The sequence below is a fragment of the Netta rufina genome (genome assembly GCF_964035555.1).
Source record: "Netta rufina genome assembly, chromosome: 1".
NCBI lineage: Eukaryota > Metazoa > Chordata > Aves > Anseriformes > Anatidae > Netta > Netta rufina.
Window position 1 is genome coordinate 120,491,105 of NC_140123.1, and position 23,790 is coordinate 120,514,894.

At 48.3% G+C, this 23,790-nt stretch overlaps 1 protein-coding gene across 2 annotated transcripts in view; it reads right to left on the reverse strand.

Moving 5' to 3' along the window:
- Positions 1–3,441: 3,441 nt before the first annotated feature.
- Positions 3,442–23,790, reverse strand: part of LSAMP (limbic system associated membrane protein) — a gene marked incomplete at both ends in the record, with an annotated part of 258,766 nt that continues 238,417 nt past the window's right edge. The window contains 4 exons of one of the 2 annotated variants that reach the window (XM_084306420.1): positions 3,442–3,539; positions 16,268–16,303; positions 22,519–22,667; positions 23,642–23,762. In XM_084306420.1, coding sequence (XP_084162546.1) covers positions 3,442–3,539; positions 16,268–16,303; positions 22,519–22,667; positions 23,642–23,762 — 404 coding nt within the window. The remainder of the gene's footprint in view (positions 3,540–16,267; positions 16,304–22,518; positions 22,668–23,641; positions 23,763–23,790) is intronic. The other variant, XM_084306421.1, reaches the window with a different exon arrangement.

The window sequence follows — 23,790 nt, forward strand, 5'->3', positions numbered from 1 at the left end:
CGACTGGCCACACGCGTGGCTGCGCTCCCGCTGCCCAGTTCCCTTCAGAAAGATTTTTGCCTTCGCCCCTCTTCTCGGTCGTCTGAAAAAGGGTTAGAAATCTGCTAGCAAGTGTGGGGCCATATATTAACTCTAAGTCTTTTTGTTCCTCTGCTTGGACATTACCAGACATCTCATGTAACTCTTGGAATATTTACAAACCGGTAGAAGAAATACAACTATTATTTATTTATTTTTATTTTTTTTTTCTCCTTTTGTTCGCTTCTTTTTATAACACTAAATGTTAAATCTCCATCGACCAAACACAATTACACTGACAAGCTCAAGGAGCTGGTGTCCCGTTCCAAACTCCCGTCTCCCCGGTCCCCGGCCAGCTGAGGGGCAGCGGGAGGCGAGAGCACGGCTTCTCCGCAGGGGATGGGGAAGGGGGGAACATGAACGCGGAGCGGAGGGGAGGAGGAGAAACAGTGTCAGAGAAAAGGGCCTGAGACATGAGAAACACCTTTGCAACACCTCTGCTGAAGGGCGGAGGGGGAGAAAGGGAACAGGGGCTTGTGTTTTCCCTGCTTGTCTGAGCTCTCATCGCGATGGGTGCGTTGTGCGATGCCCACGAGGAGCGGGGGGATGCTCACAGCACCCGGTGACACAAGCAGCAGCTCATGGGGTCCCCCAGCCCCTCTAGGAGCAGGCACGGCCAGGAGCGGGATGCCGGCACTGCTATAGGTACCAGACTTGCTCTGTGCTCGTGGCTTTCCTCGGGCAGGTCTGCAAGCAGCTGGCCTCAACCCTGCTGTGCAGCCACACCATCAGGGGACAGGTCTGCCTGGCTCCTACAGGCAAGACTTGAACCAAGTGTTGGGGTTATTTCCTGCAGATAATGGGGAGGTGGCTTCAGAAATTTAGTGTCCTGCTTTTAGTAACGTATTTGTCTTTAAACCAAAAGCCTCTGTGCCTTGACAGCCAAAAATAAAAAATCTAACACTGAAAAAAAATATCACGCTCCCAACACTCCTTCAGCAGCCTGGTGACCAAGTCACCTGCTGACAGCAAGCCTGTGACAGCAAACCCAGGTGATGTGGTGCCATCCCAGTGCGCTCCCAGCCCCGGCTTTTGGGAACAGCATCAGCTCACGGCTGCGGGGGCACCCCTGTCAGCAAGGAGCCCTTGGCTGCCTGCTCAGTTGCCTGCCCGCCTCTGCCCCAAAGAGCTGAGCTCAGCAGGGAGGACGCAGGCAGCAGCAGTGCCCGCTGACAGCAGCCAGCAGCCGGAGCTGTTCCTCCTGCTCTGGGAGAGGGAAAAGCACGCTTGCTGGTGCTTTGAAGCCCAGCGGTGTTGAGCAGCCATACAACATTGCCACGGGATGCTTCATCGTCTTGCCTGGTCTATCTCAAGTCCTGTTTGTCCCCAAAACAAGAGGCTACCTGATAAAACCCCCACTTTACCCCCTTGGCTGCTGTGGCACCTCCCAGCCACCAGCCAGAGCACCTTCCCACCCCCAAATCTCACAGCCTGATCTCTCCCTCTCCTTGCTCAGGGTTCACTGGAGCTTCTCCTGCAGGCACCTCCGTGCACAACTGTGCCCCGGGGAGGGTGACAGCAAGCAGCAGCCCCCTGCAGCAAGCCCTTCCAATGGGAAATGGAAGAGGGGAGGGGATTGCACTGCCTACTTCTTCGCTGCACCACTTCAAGCTCCTTCTTTATAAGCCTGGGATCTCGGACCTGGCATTTGTTTTTATTCCTACATTCACAGGTCCTGGACATTTTCTGACCCAATTTGTTTCAGTTGCGTGATTTGCAAAGTGAGCTTCATCACAGCGGTGGTGTAAGACGCACACCCTTACACAGCACACACCTCTTGTGACGGGGAGGATGATGAGGACAACAACAAAAGGGAGCATTGGCGCTATTTTTTGCATGAACACCGAGATGGTTAGGAATGACCACACCGTGGCTTTCACCCGAGGCATCGCTCCTACACACGCTGTGCCTACAGGACAGGCTGCTCTGCAATGGCCAAGGTCTCATCCCTCACCTGTACCGGCCCAGCCTCTCCTCCCCAGGAGCAGGCACCTCTCTGCACGCCGTACTGCTTTTTTTTCTATGTATTTGGACAAACACACACTCGTGCATTCACTCACATGAGTGTGTGCAAGCACTGAGGTGTAGCAGGAGCTGCTGTGCTGCTACTTGGAGGCTGAGAGCCAGGCAGGTCCAGGTGAGAGGGAAAAAAAAAAGGTTAAAAAAGGATGCAGGCTGATTCTTGCAAGCGAGGTGGCCGGGAGGATGCTGGAGAAGGGCCACCAGGGGAACCTGTGCTGCAGCTGCCCCTCTCTCCTCACCCCTCTTCTCTGCCCGAGTGATCTCTCAGCATCTGGTCTCACACTTACAAGGCAGGACGTTATCTACAGCGGGATGAGCGTATGTACACATGGACTGTTCCTCGTGCATGCTTAGAGAGAGCAGGAAAAAGAGAGAAAGAGGAGACAGAGCGCGAGAGCCACGCACACACACATGCACGCATGCACGCACGCAGGCACACCCCGGAGAAAGAGAAAGACGCTTAGTCAAATCGAGGGGGAGAGGAAGAGAATTAAAGAGAAAAAAAAAAAAAAAGGAAATAAAAGTATGGTTTCGGTTGAATTGACACAACTTTAGTTCAGGCCAGAGCGTGATGTTGCAGGAAGGAGGGTACAGGAAGGAAGGTTGTTAGCAAGGACCCGGTGCACAGGAGCACGGGATGAGGTGAAGGGGTTCTTCACGGGACACCAGTGTGCAGAGAGCTTCAGATAACTTGCTCTGTTGTGTTTTTTTTTTTTTTTTTTTTTTTTTTTTTTTTTTCCTAAAAGTATGAACCGCCTGAGCGTTGGCTCAAAAAAATGACCAAGGGCATCCAAAAAGTTAAGTGGCTACAGACGCTGAAGCAAAGACCTCTTTCTGCAAAAGAAAGAAAGAGGAGGAAGGAAGGAAGGAAGGTAGGTGAGGGAGTATGGAAAAGAGGAAGGAGGAGAGAAAAGAAAAGGGATCTTCTGTTCGATTGGCTTTGCGGGTTGTGTTGGTGTGTTTACTTCGCAGCATCCTCCGGCGACGTGCTCCTTGCTGGTGCCCCATTCTCCCCCTCGCTTTGTGGTGCCTCCTAGACGGTCAGTGACTTGACGGCCGGCTTGTCAGAAGTCGTATTAAATGTTGCTGAGTCGTCTTTGCTGTGATTTTTCCTCTCCCCCCTCTTCGCTCCTGAACACACAAAAGTTGTGAAAGAAACGGTCCTCTCCCTCTCTCCCCCTCTCTTTTTTTCTCTCTCCCCTCTCTTCGCTCTGTCTCCTGTATAACGCGTTTTGCTTTGTGTGTTGTCGTCGTCGTTGTTGTCGTGTTGGTTGTAGTTGTTGTTGTTGTTGTTGTTTTTTAATTATTATTATTATTATTATTTTTTAATTCTGATTTGTATTAACATTTGCTGAGTAGGCAGAGCAGGGACGCTGCCAGCAGCCACAGTGGGACGGCCAAACTCATGGAGCCGTTGTCTACTCTCCCCGTGCCGGGTCCTGCAGGGTGCGAGAAGGGAAGAGAAAAGAGGACAAGATCACACGTGGCACTGTGACAAGGGGCTCGAGGAGGAGCATGCCACCAATGCTCTCTCCTCACACAACGCCCAGCCTGCAGGAGCCAGGCTGGGAGCAAGCAGGAAAGCTCAACCCTGGCCGTGAACCCCACGGTGCCGCTCACACCGCTGCAGTGCGTCCCCCCTGCCCGCGGTGACCTCGGGTGCCGGGGCTGGCTGCGATCCTGTCTTAGTGCCCACAGGTGCCACAGTCCCAAAATGTGGCACCTACAGGGCAAAATTAGTTTTTTTTTTTGGTAAGGGAAGGAATTGAACCTGCATGTGTGTGTGTGCACACACAGGTCTGTCGGAGGGCGCAGGGAGGAGCGCTGTGCCGCAGCAACAAATAACGCAGGCTCGCTCCAGGAATATTAAGTGCTAATGCTCCTGACATCTCATCCATCCTCTCATCGACGGGTTTCCTCTTTCTGGATGGCTTTAAAGGCAGTGGTGCTGCTTTAAATTCACCCCGCAATACCAAGCATTGGCAGTCTCTCCCCTGTAATGGGCAGGGAGGTGTACATGGCTGTGGTTTCACCAATGCACGCTCGTCTTTATTTACACGTGGGGGTATATCTGTGCATGTAGCTGCAGTGTTTTATAGGAGAAGATGCTGAAGTGTGGAGATAGATATGGGCCTGTTTGTTGGAACTAATCCTACTGTGAAGAAGACACGCTTACCAGCAGAAAGAGCCATTTCTAATGGGTGTGTGTGAAAAAAAAAAGGAGAAAAACAAACAAACTACCCCTGTTTGAGGTCCTGAAGGTAGCAAAATGCAATTGCTCCATCTCACAGCCTGCAGTTTGCCAGGCGAAGAGCCCCTCTCTGCTGGTAGAGCACAGGTGCCCAGCAGCATGGTCACAATTAAAGTCTAGCTGGTGATTAAAAGCCATCCCTCAAATTCTGTAGCACTTGCATTTGTCTGATTTATTTTTTTCCTAATGTAGCCTTTCACTTATTAGATCATCTGTTTCATGTCGAAAATTTGTATTCCATCTGTGGCTTCTTTTTTTCAGTTATTCCCTGCTCATTTTCTGATTTGTCACACAAATCCTACAACGTTATTTTCCCTCCCTGAACTTAGGAACGAGTCCACGTTCAGCTGCTGCACTTACCTGAACCTGCGTGTCAGAGACAGCATCTTTCATGGTCAAACAGCTGGGGGGAACGAGTGTTTGGGACCACGTGCGCCACATTTTGGCAGGGAAGAAGTCACAAAACATGACTCCTCTGGCCCAGCAAATAATCAAGAACCCACCAGGCAAGGTGTGTTGTCCACAAAACATTTCCAGCCGTTACATGTTTAATATGCAGCTAAAATACTACTTGTCTAACACATACACAGACATGTAAGACATACATACGTGGCCACCTGCCCCTTTCTTGCCATTTTTCTAGGATTCATGTGGGATGAGAGCAAAGAAACGTACTTATGGACGCACCCAGCGTGGCAGAAGCAGAGGTGTGTTAGACCTTGCCTGGGTACTGCTGCTTTAACAGGTGTAAGTGCTTGGATTTAGGGTTTGCGTGCACCGCATTTACCTCCACACGTGCTGTGAAAACGTGGGGTGGTTTCAGCCAGATCACAGCCCAAAGCCCTGAAAGCTCAAGGAATTCAGGCATCGAGGGCACCGATAATGGCCAATGCTCACGCCGCGGTCTCCGCCGCCCCCTGGCGAGCATCCCCGGCAGCAAAGTGTCCCCTTCTCCAGGGGCTCTGGCAAACGAGCGGTGCCTTTTCCACTGTCCTCCTGCTTTGGTACCCTTGAGCCGGTGTCCTGAGAGTTTGCTCTGCCAGCTCATCTCCAGGGTTAATCACTCCCTGCAATCTGGCTGCACTGCCAAGTTCAGGGCCGCGCAACGGTGAAGGGGGTTTTCTTCCACCATAGCCAGGGAAAAGAATTGGGTTGCTGTTGCTGCTGCTGGACTCATACGCCTATCTGGCACTGTTTCACAAGCAAACCCTTGAGGGACCCCAGCCTCCAAGCGGCTGGCCGTGTCGGGCCGCATTAATCACACCAGGAAGAAGCAGGCTGCAAATTGGCAAGGGCAAAGTGATCACGCCTCCTCCTGTCCTGCAGCTAGCGAGGGGTAACCACATCCAGCCTTGGCCATCTGCACCAGTGCCACAGCACGAGGCAGACAATTTACACACCCTTCTGGGCTGAGGGGACCATGTGCACTGTCCTACATCTCTCCCAAAGCAGAGTAGCCCGAAATATGTCCATAAATTCAGCTAGGGGAAGGATGGAGCCATGCCACCATGCCCTCGCTGCTCCTGCCCACCTGCAGGAGCTGCTGGCCCCACACCAGCCTCACACAAAGAAACCCCAGGAGTCCTTTCCTCACACTGCTGGGAAAACACCTTCGCATTTTTGTGTCACGGTGTGGAAGAGCAGGCGAGGCCTCAGTGATTTTTTTTTTTTCCCCTTCCCTGCAGCAGAAAGCTGAGAGTGGCTGCACGCTCTGGCACGGAGCATGCTGCTCAGGCGGCACTGCCAGAGCTTTATCAGCCTCGCACGCCAAGCCGGTGGCACCTGCTGTTATTAAGGGTGCCTGACCTTTCCCACCGTAAGGCCCCGCTCGCTTATCGCTTCGCAGGCATTAGCGGGGCGGGAGGAATGTTCCCACGCCGGGTGTTTGCCTCGGGCTGGCTTTATTTTGTTCTTTAGTGGAAGGGCAGCAGCCAAAACACTTCTGCTGCTTCTGCGGGCAAGGCTTGAGAAAGAAAAAATATTTTTTAATTACAAGGAAAGAAAAAAAAGAAAGAAAGAAAGCTTGTGGCAGTCCCTCTGAACCTTTTTCTGCCCTGACGCTTTGGCTCAGAGCCTTGCACCGCTGCAGGGGTTTAGTCTTTCAGCACAAGGTAAACAGCTACACCAAACGATCTGCCCCATACACACGGGTGTGTGTATGCTACATTGCACCATACGGCTGAAATGCTCCTACTGCCATAAAGGGTGCAGGAAAAGAGGGGGCAGGAAGGGTGGTGGGACTTGGATGGGAAGGTGAAGGGAGGAGGGAAAGCAGGGTGCTTGTCATGTCCACTGCAAACCCCAGGGAAAAAGACAAGAGCTCACCAGTTCCTCAAAAACATCCTGCCAAAAGGAGCCCACTGCAAGAAGAGACCAGCTCTATGGGGTCAGGCCAAAGGTTTCATCCAACCCTCATCAGCTGGGGGCTGGCTGGGTGTGCAAGCACATCAACCCACAGCATCCGCTGGCTCCATCCTCCTGAGCCACAGGTAGTGGCACTCAACGCTCCTTAAGAGCTTGATTTTCACAGAATCACACAATCAATGGTTTGGGTTGGAAGGGACCTTAAAACCCATCCAGTCCCAACCCCCTGACATGGGCAGGGACACCTCCCACCAGCCCAGGCTGCCCAAAGCCCCATCCAGCCTGGCCTTGAACACCTCCAGGGATGGGGCAGCCACAACACGGAAGCACATTTTACTCTTCCTTGAATGTGTGGCCTCCCCGAAAGCTTTTATACCCACAATCTCCCTCAACATTTTTTTAGATTATTTTTTAATTTTTTTCGGCTGTTCACCTGTGCCCCGCAGGAGCAGGGGGAGCTGCAGCAGGGACAGGCGTTTTTGGCTTGCGCCCTGAGCGCTGCTGGCGGCTGCGGCCGCACGCCTCCTCCCCACCAGGTGGCAGCCGAAGGCAGAGAAAAAAGAAATAAAAATAAAGAGGAAATAAATAAATAAAACGGGAAAAAAATAATGAAACCACCCACCATCTCAGGGCTCACTTGAATCCCGCAGAAGCCTCCCCTGCAAGGCACCCGGCTGGGCAGGGATGCTGCACTACCAGGGGCTCCCGTGGATGCTGCCACTGTCTGTTTTGGATGGGACAAGGTCAGCATCAGGAGCAAAACCGGGGATATATGACTTACAGGCTTCCCAACCTTTAAAAGGTTTTTTTTTTTTTTTGAGATGCAAGCAGGGAGTAGATATATTCCTGGTCCATATGGAGAGGGGAAAAAAATCACCCACCCATCTACATGTTTCACACCTGCACTCACCACTGTGGAGTTTCCCACCAGCTCCCAGCTTTTATCACCTGAGTAAAACAAAGCGGAGATAGGAAAAGACAGCAGATGCCCAGTTTTGCTCTTATTTATACTATCTAGACTCCAGGGCTTGATAAGTCTGCTAGTGCTCATGGAGGAGAGCCCGGAGAGAAGTTTCAAAAGGTATCAAAAAGCTACAGGCTCTTCACTTGCTTTGGTGACTCTGCCCTTGGGATCCTCTCAAAGAACCTGAGATAAAACCCAGTGTAAGAGGACAATTGGACCCCATGAGCTTCTGGCTGAAGGTTAGGCCAGGAGGAGGCAGGGGACAGGCTAGAAAGACTTCTCTGTGATGGGAAGGAAGGGACTGATGGCAAAGCAAGTGGAGCTAGCCTGCTATTTTTCAAGCTGCTCTCCATCCTCGTGGCTCTGGGCTCCATGCTGTTGGCAGGTTAACTTGGCCTACAGCAAAGTCTTGCTTCTTGAGCAAAGAGCACCAAAAAATGAGGAAGGAATGAAAATATCCTCTAAGGGATGTTTGACCTCTGAGGTCAAAGGGAAAGTGGATATGCACCACACAGGTCTCTCCATGGCACCTCACTCCCTGGCTCCTGGAGGGGTCTTAGGTTTTACACTTGCCAGCTCCCTTGGAAGAAGTCATTTTTCCAGTCTGTTGACTCTCTTGCTAGAGCTTCAGAAGATGAAATCTTTATTATCATGACGGCTTAAAAGGGACGAATACTGTTAATTCCATTTTCAAGGTCATACTTTGAAAGTTATTAATTTCTTTCTTCCAAGGCTTTGCACTCTACTCTGAGGCTTTAGGGATTAGCAGTTTCTACTTACTAGGGTTCATTTGGGGTTTTTTCCTTACTCCTTTCCTATCCATCCCCCCTGCTTTGAGAAGAAGACATGCTTTTGCACTCCCTCTTCTCAATGCTGAAACTCTTTTGTTTGTGGCCCATTCTCACTACCAGTTAGTATCTGTGGGGTTCTGCTCCTGTAATTAAAATCTGACTGTAACGGCACTGGCAATAGATTGGCTTTTCTAGAGGCAGAAGTACCGCTGTGTAAACTACGGAGGATGCCCTGCAGCAACTCTCCAACAAGATTAAGGCAACGTCTCTGGTGTCTATCAATCTTAGCACACTGTTTAATGCATTTCAGAATTTGCTCATAGTTTTTTTTTAGCACTGAACAGTTCTTCCCCATGTTTTGGAGCTCATTCATGGTGCGCTAAGTACTCATCTATCATACCTCGCGTCACAGTGAAGATTCATTCTGCAATGCAGCTCACCCATCCTTCTTCGAGGTCTGAAGACTATCCCTGAAATCGCATTTCTCAGCATCACACTGAGAAGGTTGTGCTGTTCAAGAGATGGCTGCTTACACCATTTATCCTGGAGCTGGTACGTAGTACTGCTGGTCTGGAATTGAGCTGTTATCATGATCAGTGAGGCTGGTGGTGGCCAGAAGACCACCTATGTTTCAAGGTTACGAAGGTTTTTCATCACTAGACCTATCCTAGAGGTATCAGAGAGTTCCACGGTTCTCTCATGGCTGAGAAATGTCTCCCACCCTTTCCATTCGTCTAGTAGTTGGAATATATATATATATATTAACACCTTGCAAACTACTGATACAAAATCAGTTACTTACAACTCCCTTGTCTTCAAACCATTCATTGAAGACTTTCATCCTACAAGCAAAGCATCCAAAAAAATACCTAACACAGAGTTTTTTGGGGGTCATCACAGGGAAGATCTAAGCTTTTTCTGCTTTTAATTTTTCTAAGATAGGAAAAAAAACAAAAACTCCTCTGCTTACATCTCAAGCACATGTGTAAGACACAGCAGACTGGCTGTGGCAACAGTTTGGCTTCTCATTAAGGAACAAAGAGCACAGCTCCCCTCACCCAGAGCATACGCAGCCCTAGGAAGCAGGCTTGCTAATGGGAAACTCCGGAACCTCTTGAAAAATTAATATTTTCATCAGCTTTGTGCGGGTCTGTTTGCTTACTTTATCCTCGCTACAGTTTTCCACGAGCTTTGCTGGGTATTTGGCAGGGGAAAGATTTGAGTGGCTGTGAACAGAAATGAAGAGGGAGGGACACACTGAGGGGTGCCTGGTAAGGAGGTGGAAGCAGAAGGTGAACTAGATTGGGCTGGAGAGTGACCAGCATGCTAGACATCACTCTGGTTCTGTAATCCAGCTGTATCACTGCCTCTGCCCTTCCTTTCTGTCTCCTCTAGGGCCTGCAGCAAGGTGCCCCCTGTCCTGTCCTTGAGGTCTTCTTAAGGCCACCACTCCTCCCTGTGGACCCCCTTGCACCACCACCCGCAGCAGAAACAGCCCCTGTGGGGTGAGGAGGTCCCATGGACCCCACCCATCCTGGTTCAGATCTGGAACAAGCTAGCCTTGGGAGCAAAGGAGAAGATGCCTGCAGACCCTCTGTCCATCCTCTAGATGTTCTGGGGTGCCTGCAAACTGCTCGGCGATGGTGGGATGTGCCTCTGACCATGGGGGGTGCGTCGTGCATAAGATGATCTGGCTCAGGAGCGTACTGGACCACCAGCAAGCATGCGTGTCTGTAACACCTACCGTAGAGGCAGCCTGGCTGGACCTCACTGCAGCCGTGCTGGCCACAGCACATCCTCCTCCATGGCCCTTGTGCCCTTGCTCCTGCCCATGCACCCGTTTCCCAAATTGCAAAGAGACATGCAGGTGATGTTGGGGAAGGGCCAGCGCATTTCTCCTTCGCTTGCCTTGCCGCTAGGCTTCTTTTTTTCCCCCCTGTGCACCCCCTCCCTCCCAAATCCCCCCACCCCTCCCTTCTCCCAGTTGTTTTTGTTTTTAGAGAGAGCGCTCAGACAGCGGTATTAATCATGCAAGCCCAGCCATGTGTAATGTGCTTTATCAACAGCAGAGCAGACACTGAATGGCAACTGGTTCACCAGCGGGCCCGGCGCAGCGCCTGAGCCGGGAAGATAAACCCGCTGCTTCCCAAACCGACTTACCGTCATGGGTTAGTGAATGGAGAGACTGTTCACTTGGGACAATAACCAGAGGGGAGGTCAATTTGTTAGGCAAATTCTTAAGTGGTACGCAGTGGAAACGGGAGCAGGGGGAGAGGAGGAGGAGGAAGGTGGGAATTGCTCTTTGGCCGCTTTCTCTTAGGGGGTGCGAGGGAATTTTGAGCGTGCTTGAGGATTAAATCAGGACAACAATGGCTGTTCTTCATCCTCCTTGCTGCCCTCCACACTTGGGTCCCCGTCAGCCCAGCCAGCAGCTCACCATGGGAGGGTAGGGGAGGAAGAGAGGGAGCATTTAGATACACTTTCTGTGCAGTGGGTTTGGGTTGGTCTCCTGATTTCTAAGGAGGAAGGTTCAGCAGACAGCTTCAAAACCCACCTAACGTGGTATCAGGTATGAGTGTCCTCCAGGCAGGGGACATCTGGCCCAGGAGGGTCGTGGTCTGCCCAGCCCTGCTTTGTAGGGCAATCTCCATGCTCCAGCTCTGATGCTATCAACCTGTGTCCCTGCTGCACAGCTGATTTTCCAAGGCAGGTGCTTTTCCATGGGCTGTGTGTTTTCTATTGCAGTGGTTTCACCCACCCTCCACCCTCCCAGCTGACTGCTGAGCCCTGACCTCCGTTTGGCAGGGCTGTTTGGCGTGCAAAGCTGCACTTGTGACTAACCAAACCTTGAAATGCCTTCGCTACCCCAGTGCCAGGGCCCATCCTTGAGGAATATCTTCCTGGGACTTGCAGTCTCAGTTCCTACCCTCTGCTTCTGCTCTTCCTCCCTCGCTGGATTCTCCACAGCATTACTACCGGAAAGGGTTATGCAAATATATGCAGTCCAGGGCTCATTCTGGAATAAATCAATCTAAATTAAAATTAATGAACAAAAAGTACAGAAACAGATGAAGCAATAAAGCCATTTCTCTCTCTCTCCCTTGTGTCTTTTTTTTTTCTTAAAAAAAAAAAAAAAAAGCTGGTTTCTTTTCTTTATACTTTTTGGGAAAGAATTAGAATGTTTTCTAATTTCTTAATCAATCTCAGCAAACAGAACCTGTCTGTTGCTATCCAGAAAGCTCACCAAGTAATGCTAGTAGCTGTAGTAGCAGGAATAATTCTTGGCATTTCTCTTTCCCCTCAGATATTGTTTCCCACTCCGTACTTATGAGCCATTTTGGAGCACACTATCATCACCTCTGACTTTTATTCCCTTTTAACCACATGGCCAAAATAAGATGTAATGACACTGCTTGCCTGGTACCTCTGAAATATCAAGAAAAAAAAATCAATATGATGTTGGCCTTCTGCCTTTGCCCTGTCTTGTTCTTTCTGTTCCCTTGGCCTGAAGCCCCAGCAGGCTTGGCACCCACTGCACTTGCAGCCTACTGACCTGGCAGGGATGAACACTGACCTTGAGCGCTGAAAGAAACTTGGCCTGCCTGATCCACCCTGCAGAGCCATCCCCTTCTGCAACAGAGAATGAGCTTTTGGGAAAATCTGGCTGGATACCACCGGCAGGGAGCAAGGTGAACCTTGAGTTGTGCTCGTTATCCAGGGTCACGGGTGTTATCAGGTGCTGATGCCCTCCTAAGCTGGGTCCCTACAACCATTATTTTTGTCTGCAGGTTTGTTAGGGTCACGATAGGACAAGATTGGCTATTTTGGCCTGTTTATGCTATGTTTTCCCCAGCCCTACCAACAAATATGGTTCAAAGGCTCTGAGGACAGCTTTTCACTGACCATTTCTTGGAAACCATCTGAGAAAGCAAGCTCTGGCTTCAGTGAAGAAGACTTGAGAGACGGACGAGTTCTTTAACCAGTCATATCGTACTGGGAGGACTGGTTTATGTGGACTGTGCCCATATCGCTGCCTAAGCAGCAACCCCCCTGCAAATCACCTTTACCCTCTGCACTTTCTGATGTATCCCCCCGCCATGCTTCTCACCTTAGCTTCAAAATATTTGGATTTTGCCAAAACAAGGAGACCCAGCTCACAGGAGAGCTGCCTGCTTAGCTTGGGGCAATGGAGGAGGTGACGGGGGTGCGGCCATGGGTGGGGGTGATAGATGGAGAACTATGAATTCCTCCGTAGCTAGGACCTCCATGGGGAGGGAGGAGAACCGAGAGGTTATTCCGAAGAAAGGTGCTCTCTGTTTCCCGCTCTGGTCATCAGACACAAATGAACATCTCTTTTCTCCCTTCCCCCAGCTCCCACCCACCCGATGAAGGCATTAGTGACAGCACAAGCTACACGGGCTACAGCTAAATGGAGACTAGCTACGAGCTACAGTCGGACAGGGTCATTCTCCCATCAGTGTGGGTTTTGGCAGAAACACAGGACTGCTCATTCTCCTTTTCCCTTCCCCTCCGCCACTTATTTACACACTATCACTGTAAGTCTCTTCTGTTGATGCCCGTGACTGGACTGTGCCACCCTCTTGGCAATAAGGCATCGCCTGTGGAGCTCCTGGGGTTCAAGCTAACCATGCTGAGGAAGTGCCTGGTTAATCTGTGGTAAGCCCTCACCACAAAACTCCTGAGGGGAAGACTTAGAGGTTTTGAAGCCTGTGTAAGCCATTCTGATGTGGACACTAAGGGCTAATCAGAGAGGAGTGAGTCGATGTGCAAAGGGCTGAGGGCAAGGGACAAAGGAGGAGGACAGAGATGGAACCAGCGGCATACTAGCGACAGATGCTTTCGAGGTACAACAGAGATCCCACTTGCCATGATGTTGGCAGGTGTGGTGGGGAGTGAGCAAATTCTCTTTCCAGAAGAAAACCCCTCAGAAAATCACTTGATGATGGATTAAGGCCAGCGAGGTGTTCCAACATCCCATTACAGTGTGATGTTATCATGTGGACAGGAAAACGTGATGAGGTGTTACCATCCTGGAAGACTTTTCAGGGTAAGTGCCCTGCTGGAAAATCAGGAGAGCTGGAACATTTACTGGGGACAAATCAGCAGAGAGCTGAATCAGCTGGGCTCCACCAGCCTCCTAGGATACAGCCTCATCAAATTCAAGTCCCATGTGTTCAGCTGAATGGGCTTCTTCCGAGTCCCTAGCCTGCCTGAAAACAAGATGTTTTCACAGCAGCTAGCTGATGATAGCAACGCTTAGCATGAGCACAGTGTTCTTCATCTCAAAACACCTTCCTTTTAAAATTAATGCTCAAAGCCCTACCGGGCAGGGAAGTGTTACCAAGGCTTAAGAGAAATGGAAATTGAGGGAGAAGAGGCTGCGATTGTGGTCACTGAGGAAGAGCTTGTTTGAGAGCTGAGGACTGCATCTCAGAATATAAACCCCCAGGGAGAAAAAGGTCAAACAAGAAGCTTTTATGCCTAAGGTTCCTTTGAAAGTGAACAGCAAAGTAAAAGCAAATGTTGAGATAAACCCGTATCTGTGCTGAAGGCCCACATTAAAGAAGCTGGTAGGGGCTTTCAGAAACCAAATGAGGTCCAGAGTATTTAAATTCTGCTTTCCCCCTCTGCAAAATCCTCTTAGCGTGTCCTGGGTCACAGGAGATATCCCAGCGTTTGGCATCGCAAACTCCTGAAGACTCCTCACAGAAGTGATGTCACACCAGGATGTCCTTCAAGATGATCTCAGGAGAACAGGGAGCAGCAAAAGGAAAAAAATAAGAACTTCAAAGGCAAGGAGGAAAGTGTTTTAAAGGATTGACAAAAGCTTTGCAGGATGGCCTTGGCGGCTTGATTAGGAGGGGCATTTGGTATGGAAATCTGGGCCTTGCTCACTTGCAGTTTTTGCTTTATCATTTACCTTAATGGACTACTAATTCAAAGCCAGCTGTAAACAGGGCTGGCTCTGGAAAGAATTAACAGTGCCTGCTTGTGGAATTTAAGGATATATAATAAAAATAATCATAAAAAGAAAGAGCCCTGGGTTTTCCATCAGACAAAAATATTTGTCATTGAAAGTTCTGCTTAAAAAAAGAACAAGCAAAATTGGAAAACTCCTTAAAACCTTACATCCCAAACAGCCTCGGCAACTTTAATTTCATATCCAAGCACACGTTTCATTTGCAATACATACGATAATGGTGTTTAATTGGATTTATTTTGCCACACTAGGTTCCCAACGGCCTACTTTACTCCTTTCTTCAGCTCCTTGAATGTTATTTACAAATCACTCTCTGGGATTTAATTTTAATGGTAGCTTGATTTCTTTTTTTTTTTTCCCCTCCTTTTTTAGGTACTTTTCTTTAATTGTGTTTGCGGATTTGCCTTTTAAATAGGCAATTGTGACTACATCCTGAGCCTGAATAAGTTGCCAAGAGCAGAGCTTGATTTGAAAACGCAGAGTAGTTAAACGGAGCTGATGTAACACCCAGCATTTATTGTTCTTTTCATGGGAGTACCTGCAGGTGCTTTACTTGGGCAGGTGCCCTTGTGCAAAACAACATGGGTTCATAATAACACTCTACCTCCAAGCTCTACACAGACGTTAACTATTGAGGCCTCAGAGCATCCCATGCGTTGAGTATATCTCCATCATATGGCAGCGAAGCAAAGATACTGAGGAGCCCCAGGCCAAAGTGTTTTAAGTGAGTGAGGGGACTGGCTGCCTTATTGCTGATTTAGCTTCAAACCCCTGGAAACAGCCCGATTTCAGGAAGTGCTGAGTCTCTGTGCTTTTCCACAATATCAAGATTGCATCCAAACACCAAACCTCATGTGCACATCTGGGCCACGCTGCCTGGACCTAAGGCATGCTTTAGCAGCATGTGGCAAGAACAGGAAAAATACTCAGGCTCTGTTTTCCCTTCATACCCCCCCCCTTTACAATAAACCAGTCCGTAACACCTCACTGTGGTTTATGTGTTTACCTTGAGCTTTTTTTTTTTCATGCAGTCTGCCTCAGGTTGGAAACGAGGAGACATTTCTTCTCAGAAAGAGCAGTCAAGCACTGGAACGGGTTGCCCAGGGAGGTGGTGGAATCACCCTCCCTGGGGGTGTTCAAGGAAAGGTTGGACCTGGTGCTTAGGGACATGGTTTAGGGGGTGACATTGGTGGTAGGGGAATGGTTGGACCAGATGATCTTGGAGGGCTTTTCCAACTCTAATGATTTTATGATTCTATGAAATGCAGCACTACAGGACAGACAGATTTGGGGGTATGTGCCAGAGGAATGAGAAAACAATGTGTTTCACTGTGAATAGCTTGCACAGCTAAAGTAAAAAAATCTCCAGGCAGCACTTTAATTTTTAGCTTCTCACTTGTCCCCTCCACCATCTCTGCAACATTTTAGATCTGTTTACGCTTTTGATCCAAACCAGGATATGTGGGGGAAGAAAGCATAGGACTGGAATATACGTAAGGAGTAGGTCCGTAGACAAACTGAGCCCCACTGAAGACTGTCCAGACCTGGATGAGGACACGATGTCATCAATCAAACCTGGTTTAAAGGTTGTTGCTTTTTAGCTGATTGGTTTCCTGAAATGGGAGGGGGGAAGGGAAGGATGAGGAAGGTGAGCAGAAGAGAACAAATGGCACGTAGAAGAGATGGGAAGGCCCTTGTTGTCCTGCACTGTTTTGCCCATCCCTTGCTCTTTGGATTTATCAGGATGATGGAGAATGACCCGGCTAGAGCTACTTTGACATAAAGCATATACTGACCTGGAAAAGGGTTGGGGAGTGTGGGTAAAACTCGTTCTAAGGGGGGAAAAAAAACAATAAGCAACATGCAGGAGAAAAGCCACTTTTCACAGCAAGCAAAAGCAGCAGATACAAACCTGATGGAGTTGTCCATCCCCAAATTAGATGAGCTAGAGTAAGTTTCATACAGAGCATTTTGCTAGCAACACACCTATTATACATCAGCATTCCCTGGGACTTGGAGTCAGACAGGAGTCATTTGAAAAACTAAACAAATAATATCCACACAACAAGAGGGATTAAGCACCTGCAGAGAAGCTAATTGGAGTTGATGGGCCACATCTCCCCCCTGGCTTTCAAGACCACTCATCTCATCACACTACAGCTCCTCTTAGCTGCACCTCTGGCTGGAAAGTAGCCTCTGCCAGAAAGGTGAGTTGTGGAGGTCCTCCACAGGTAGTTACTGCCCCCAAAGAACCTTCTCCACAATGGATTTCTTGCCTGAGAGAGGTCCCCTGAGGATCTGAGCATGGGAGATGTCACCCTGGTGAATCCCCAGGGGCACTCTGTTTCTTTTGCACCTTTGCCTTCCTACGGGAACAGAGCTTTTGCAGATTCATCAGCCTCTGGTAGCACACAGAGCCTGCTGTTTTGGTTATAGGGTTTTTACAATGCATCGTTTTTCTGTGCCACAGCAGGCCTCTGGTATACAACGCTGCTGGCTTCACATATTGCTTCTTCCATGCCAGGATCTCAAAAGAACTGCACAGAAACCGGAGGAAACTGGGGCTCGGAGACCTCAGTCTGAGGCTAACAGCAGTGGCAATCCCACTTTGCAGATAGCGCAGGTGAGGCACAGCACCAGGAAGCAATTTGCCCAAGGTCACACACTGAACTGTTGGCAGAGCCAGGCAGAACCATGAACACAAGCCCACCAGACCTGAGTAATGACCGGGTCTCTCTCCATTAACTGCAGAGCTCGCTGAATGCCTCGTGCTGCCTGAGATGTGTTCCTACTCAGGGGCTGTCTGCTGGGCAGACGTTCAGCTGTAGAGATATGTCACTATGCAAAAGCTGATAGGCCTGGGGCAATGAGTTGTCTCCGGGCTTACCTGTGAGGATGGTGCTAAGATCACTGCTGACGGGCATACGGCTTGGCAGGATACACCGACAGCCCGCTATTATTCTCTGATCACACTCTGGTCCCAGCTGTTTGGAGGGCAACGCTCTTTAAAAAGCACTCCTGGTGCAAGGAGCTAGCTTCTGACTATCTGGAGCCCGTGGGGACACAGCAGGTCGATCCAATCTCCGTGACACTGGCAGATCTCCTGCCCTCACAGTGGTAGCGGGGCTGTTTGAATCCACAGCAGGCACAGGGGAGATTGCCTCTTGTGTAGAAAATACACGGTTAGTCTGGATCTCTGTGTTTATGCAGCACCAGGGGACTATTGTTCTGTGAAAGCAGGCTGTTGTGCTGACATGACTTCCTTGTTATTTAGTTTGGTTAAATAACTCAACTCCCCTTTACCTTCTTCCCGCACAGCAGGCTGCAGACTGCACAGCATAAGCAGTTAAAGCAAAGCACTACGGCCTCATTATCACGCTGCTTTCTATTCAAGGACTCTACCTCTGTTCCCCTCGCCTGCTGCGTGCTGCCTTTATTGCTCCACCCTGCCTCATTAGCAGCGTCTCAGGCTTGCCCCATCTGGCTGTCACCCTAACCACTATCTTCCCTCTCCCGAGTCTCCCTGTTATTGACAGCCCCTGGGAAATCACGGCGTTTGCTATAAGAGCCTCAGATTTTACTTGCAGTTGCACTAAACCCTAGCAGCCACCACCATCAGCAGATGCTCAGGTACAAGGAAGCACCACGGGCAGAGCATCACGAGAAAGGGTGGAACAGGGCACACACAGCCAGCGCTTGTGCCGGGGCACTAGCAAGAAATGACAATTTAGAGGCAAGTGGCTGGGATTAAAACTGCTGGACTAAAATGGTAGCTATACCTGAAGCATCTCGAGGAGACCGTGGTGGGATCCTGCCTGCTGCTTGCGTCTAATTGGCACTGGCCTTACCAGGTGCTGCCTCACCTCTGCTTTTCCTAACTCACTGGAGGGCGCCGAGGATGCAAGCTGGAGAGGATGCGGCAGGGTTCCTGCTGAGGTGGCAGTCTCCCATAATTGAGACAATTTAGCCAGCAGGACTGCATAAGGAGGTGCAGCACTGCCCTGTTGTCTCCTGTTTTATCCTCAGGGATGGGCTGGCTCTGCGGGAGGCAGAAGGCAACTGATTTGGAAGGGCTTTCATTGCTTTTCTCTGCCTTGCTAGATTGCACCAGGTGCTGCGCCTGCTTCTGTGTGCCTGTGGATATGTTTGCTTGCTTATTATACCCACACATGTAAGCCTATGTATGCATGTATTTGTGTAACAGATGTGATTCTGGCACACACACACACACATATATATATACACTTAATAGATATATATATACACATATATTTTTATACTGCACAGGTTAGGATATAAATTGTGGCTTTTTTTTTTTTTTTTCATAGCACTCTGTTGGCTTAGTGGAATGACAAAGAAACAAGTTCCCTCCCTCCTAATTCACTTGGAAAAAAACCCCTCTCCCTTTAGCTGTAGCACTGCTTTTCACCTCTGTCATGCTGTGATGGCAGCCCTGACTTGACCTCCTGTCAGATAATTTTCATGGAGATCCGCATGCCCCTTTCTGCCCCTTTCACAGCTCGCATGATGTTTTGTGCTTGGGGGTGACAGACCTTGCTCCTAGGCTCTGCAGAGCTGAACTAACCTACTGGCTCAGCAGTGCTGCAAAGCACTGTTGTGACTCCCAGCTCCTCCTGTCCATGGACGTGTGATATGTTCCCCCCCGCCTTGCATGGGCTTTGGTGCTTGTTGAACTAATTCAGCTCTGCATAACAAGAGAAAACATTTGGCAGCATGTTGAGGGGTGGGTGGTAAACCTCAGTTACGTTTTTGTGGGTGTAGCGTGTTGTGCTGGCTCAGTGTGTGGTCCACGGAGTCCCAGAGTATAAGAAACACCAAAATCATGCAGCAGAGAGCAGGGTGAGGGACTGAAGGGACGGCAGCAAGCTATGAGAGGAGCTCTATCATCAAACAGTACCTCTGTGGGTATGCTCCCTGCAAACATATTCCAGATTGCTGTTGGAGACAAGTTCCTGGGTAAGACAGTCCTTTGGTTGGACCCAGCATGGCCATTTGGATGTTGCTATAAACTCAGTCTCCAGGAGCGAGGAGAATAAATCTCTCCACCTACAGCAGGCAATCCTGCTGCTGCATCCTTTAGAGAAGATCGCTAGCTATCTAGTCATATAGCTCAAGGGAGGTGCTTTTGTATTTTAATACATCTTCTAGCTATGGAATTGACATCTAAGGCACTTGGTCTCTCCAAGACTTTCTCAACACAGGCTGAGATTTCCTGGAACGGAAGTCACCCATTTTTCTCTGTTGCTAAACTGTTCTTTCACATCATTTCGCTAGCTCCCCTTCTGCCTTCCACCTCAGGCAAAGCTTCCAGTACCTCATTACTAACTCTCTAGTTGTTTCTTCACTACTGGCTGCCATTTTTTTTTCTCTCTGCAATGGGCCACTGAGGAATCATCATTGTGTCTGCCTCCCTAGTGGGATGTTGCCCTACAGTGAGTTTGTTCTCTATTTAAAAAAAAAAAAAAAAAAAGAAATAAAACCTCTGGTTCTGGGGAAGAAAAACAATCAAAACGTTTCTGTGTCTGCTGTACCTTGCCAAACTTGGCACTGCTTTTTTTCTTTTTGTTTCTGCATGAGTGTGTTGTCTGGGAATGTGCATTTCAGCTATTGTGTGATCAGTTCAGTATTTTTTTCAGCCAGGCTTGTAGGTTTTTTGGGCCACTTCTTTATCTTTATGAGGCTTGATTCCCTCCACTCATCGCCTCCCTGGTTTTTTAACCTTAGGAATACCAACTGTAGCCTGTCTGAATTTATTATTTTTCTCTCTCTCTCTCTTTTCCACACTAACTATAAGAACAGAGAAACAATATTAAGCAATTTTCACAATGGCTTTCAGTCTCCATAACACTGAGCACTGAAGAAATGGGATTAACTAAGCAACAAAAATAAAAGTTAGAAACAGTCTGATGAAAATCATCAAATCTTTCTCAGCTCCTGCACCTCCATTCTTCTGGCTCTTGTGAAGTTGCTACTTCACAAGCTCTCAAGTGCTTTGCAGCATAAATAGGACTTGAATTTCTAAGGTAAAAATGATAAACAACATTCAACAACTCGACAGAAGGAAAGTTACCTCCATACACATCAAAAGGAGGCTAAAATAGAATCCTCGGTTTTATTCTCTTGTTGCAAGTCATCTTTCATATTTGCCATGGTTCCTCTTGGTATAGGTATCGGCAACTTTGCAAGATCTCCGTGGATCTCTTACAGGTTCTGCCACTGATTTTGTGACCATGGGTAAACCGCTCCTTCACTCTTATTTCTTAGGTTCTTCTTGCAAAATGGTGCTAATAACACTCACCCATTTCTGAATAACTTGCGATGTTAAAATATTCATTGCTAGCAAATCCTTTGAGATCCTTTGAGGTGAAGCTCAATGCAAAATGCTTTTCTAGCAAAACCAACCCCCCATCCAAAATCACGTGTGCATACATACATTATTGAATTTCATCTTATATTTTGTTTCAGTGGTGCTTTTCAGCTCATCTGTATAACAGGAACCAACAGAGAGGGCCAAATTTAGAATTCAGCCACAAATAATTGATTCTAAACTTAGCATTATATTAATATCAGCAAGAACAAATCTGGAGTATTTGAAAACTGTGTTCCAAATTGCTGCCTGAGGATTTTATTTGAATCTCATGACAGTCACAAGACCAGGGTGAAAAGAATTTCAAAGTGGGAATTTGCTTTGTTTCTGTGACCAAATGCTGCAGGAAATCAAAGATATATTATTTTATGATAAAGCTGATTCTTTAGTTAAAAAAAATAAACTGTAGAACACTCCTAAATCTTGCAATAATTCAAATTGCACTTGTAATAAATCCAGAGGTGGTAAACACAGAACACCAATGGTTTTATCCTTTTCCACTACATCTGTTAAAAAACAGACCAAAAACCTTTTATTTTCCCTGGTGCTTCCAGTAATCTGACCACACACAGCAGAAACTAGACTAAACTGCTTCTCATATTTAGACAGCTTTGCATAGTTTATCTTTTTTTTTTCCTTTTTTTCTTTTCTTTTTTTTTTTTTTTTTTTTTTTTCCTGTTTAAAAGGTCATGCAGGTCATGGCCTGAGTGTTTTAATTCAGTGTGGAAACATCAGAGGAATATAACCCTATGTCACTTCTTGGTCTTTGGGTGCATTCATGTGAGTGGGTCACTCTGCTGCAGTCTATTTCTGGTGGCAATAATAATGTGCATTGTAAGCTGAGTCCAAGTGCTGTGCCTAGGATCCAGAACTGGATTTTGAATAAACCTCAGTTTATACATGTACATGGGTGGGAGAAAAGGAGCAGGGTCTTTGTTTAGGGTAAGTTTTGAACCAGCTGCAAAATTCAGACTCAGCAGGTAATTCTGTTCTGGAGTTTGGTGTAGTCCCAGCTTCCACCCTTTTATGTTTACTGCTGTAAACTCAGTAATTGAAAGGTAGCAGCATGAGATCCCAGGAATTTTGTTCAATATTTCATCTGCTGATTACCTTTTTCCCCATGTTCCCTATAGTATGCCCCCTTAAATCACTCTGTCTTATCCCACTTCTTTCCTTTCCATTTTCCTCCTATTTTCAAACTCATTTCTCTCTCCTTTTTTTTTTTTTTTTTTTTTTGACTCTCTTGTTCTCCTCAGGCTCAGTGGCTAGTCTCTCCATCTCTCTGAATTACTTGTCATTTCTCAGCTGTCACAGACCCTCCGAGCCCCGGCCTTTCCTCTCCTTATTAAAAGGCCTGTCATTCTAACGGGGTCTTTGGTTCCAGCCTTAAAACAAACACGTTTTTATTACTTTAACAAAACCTGACTTCAGCAAAGAAAGTCGATCAAAGGGCTTGACCGTAAACATTTTAATTTGTCTGTGTTCTTGTTTCACTGTCAATATGAACACGTATGTGTCTGAAGTAGTCAGTTCCCAGCTGGAGGTCCCAGGGCGTTGGCAAGCAGATCATTCCTGAGTTTTGTGCCCCTGTGTGCTTACTACCAAGCCTGGTCTTTGTGAGAGCAACCTGGACCCCCTTTCACCCTCTCCCATACTTACTGTAAAGGTATAGGCTGGCGTTTGTGACTCCCAGCTTGTTGGCAGCCACGCAGGTGTAGTTCCCGTAGTGCTCCTCAGTGACGTTGGCCACCATCAGCAGAGACTGGCTCCCCGTGCTCTTTATCTCCAGACCGTTGGCGCTGTTTATCCTGGGAAGACAGGAGAAGAGGCGTGCAGTGCAAAGGCAGTAGTGTATGGGGAGGAAATCACAGCCCAGGGAGTGGGTGGTAAACCAAAGTTATTTGGACCAGCTGGAGGGTGAGGATGGAGGGAGGCAAAGCTCAGATGTAAGAAGGAAGAGGACAAAGGAGGCACTGATGGAAAGCAGGAGGAGGGAATGAAAGGAAGGAGGAACACAGTGGAGAGAAATACCACTGGTAAAGTAGTGGAGAAGAAAGAAAAGCTGAGGGTAAGGGAGGAAGCATTTATCTGGCACTGGCTTACACTGGGAAATGAATGCACCATGGCCAGCTGAGGGCTAGTCTATAGATGGAGAAAAGGTTTTTAGTGAAACACACCAATTAAGGCATTCTAATGCATGCTTTAACAAAAGCGAGCCACTGCTGAGCCTGGACATGTGGGTCAGGTTAAAAATTGCAATAATAAAACCACTTCTAAATGCAAAGTAAATGCTCAGGTATAAGGAATAGACAGATGCCTTTTCTCATTTTCCCCTCACACGCAAACCCAGGTGGCTCAGGTTGCAGAGAGGGGGGAGCCTTACACCTCAAGCAGCACCATCCCCACATGAAGGCAGCCAGAGTGGTGTTATTTACCTGGGGACCAACGCTGCCTATTTTATTTTCTGTATCATGGATGAACATTTAATGCACGAACATTTGAAGAAAACACTTCGGATGTCTTAATTGCAAATTGGCCCATTACCGACTTGAAGGGAAGAGCCCCATATTTAGCACCTCTTTCAGCATCCCTGGCACAGGGAAGGATTGCCTCCTCCAGCCCCAAACATGCTGCCTCTGAATAAGCTGATGGAACAATCTTAATGTATAGGGCTTATGGAGAGTAACTTGCTTGAGGAGAAGAATTGGGGATAATAACAGCTCTGAGGATCTCCTGTTGGACTGAAAAGAAGAGAAAGGAAAAGGAGGGCTAATGGTCTTACCTGGTGTCATCCCTGTACCACTCAAAATCAGGCGTGGGCACTGCTGATGCCTCGCACCGGAGTAAGGCTTGTCGTCCCGTGGCCGCTTCATTGCTCTTGGACTCTGTGATGGTGGGAGGGTCTGCGGGGAGGAAACGCTGGGTCACTTC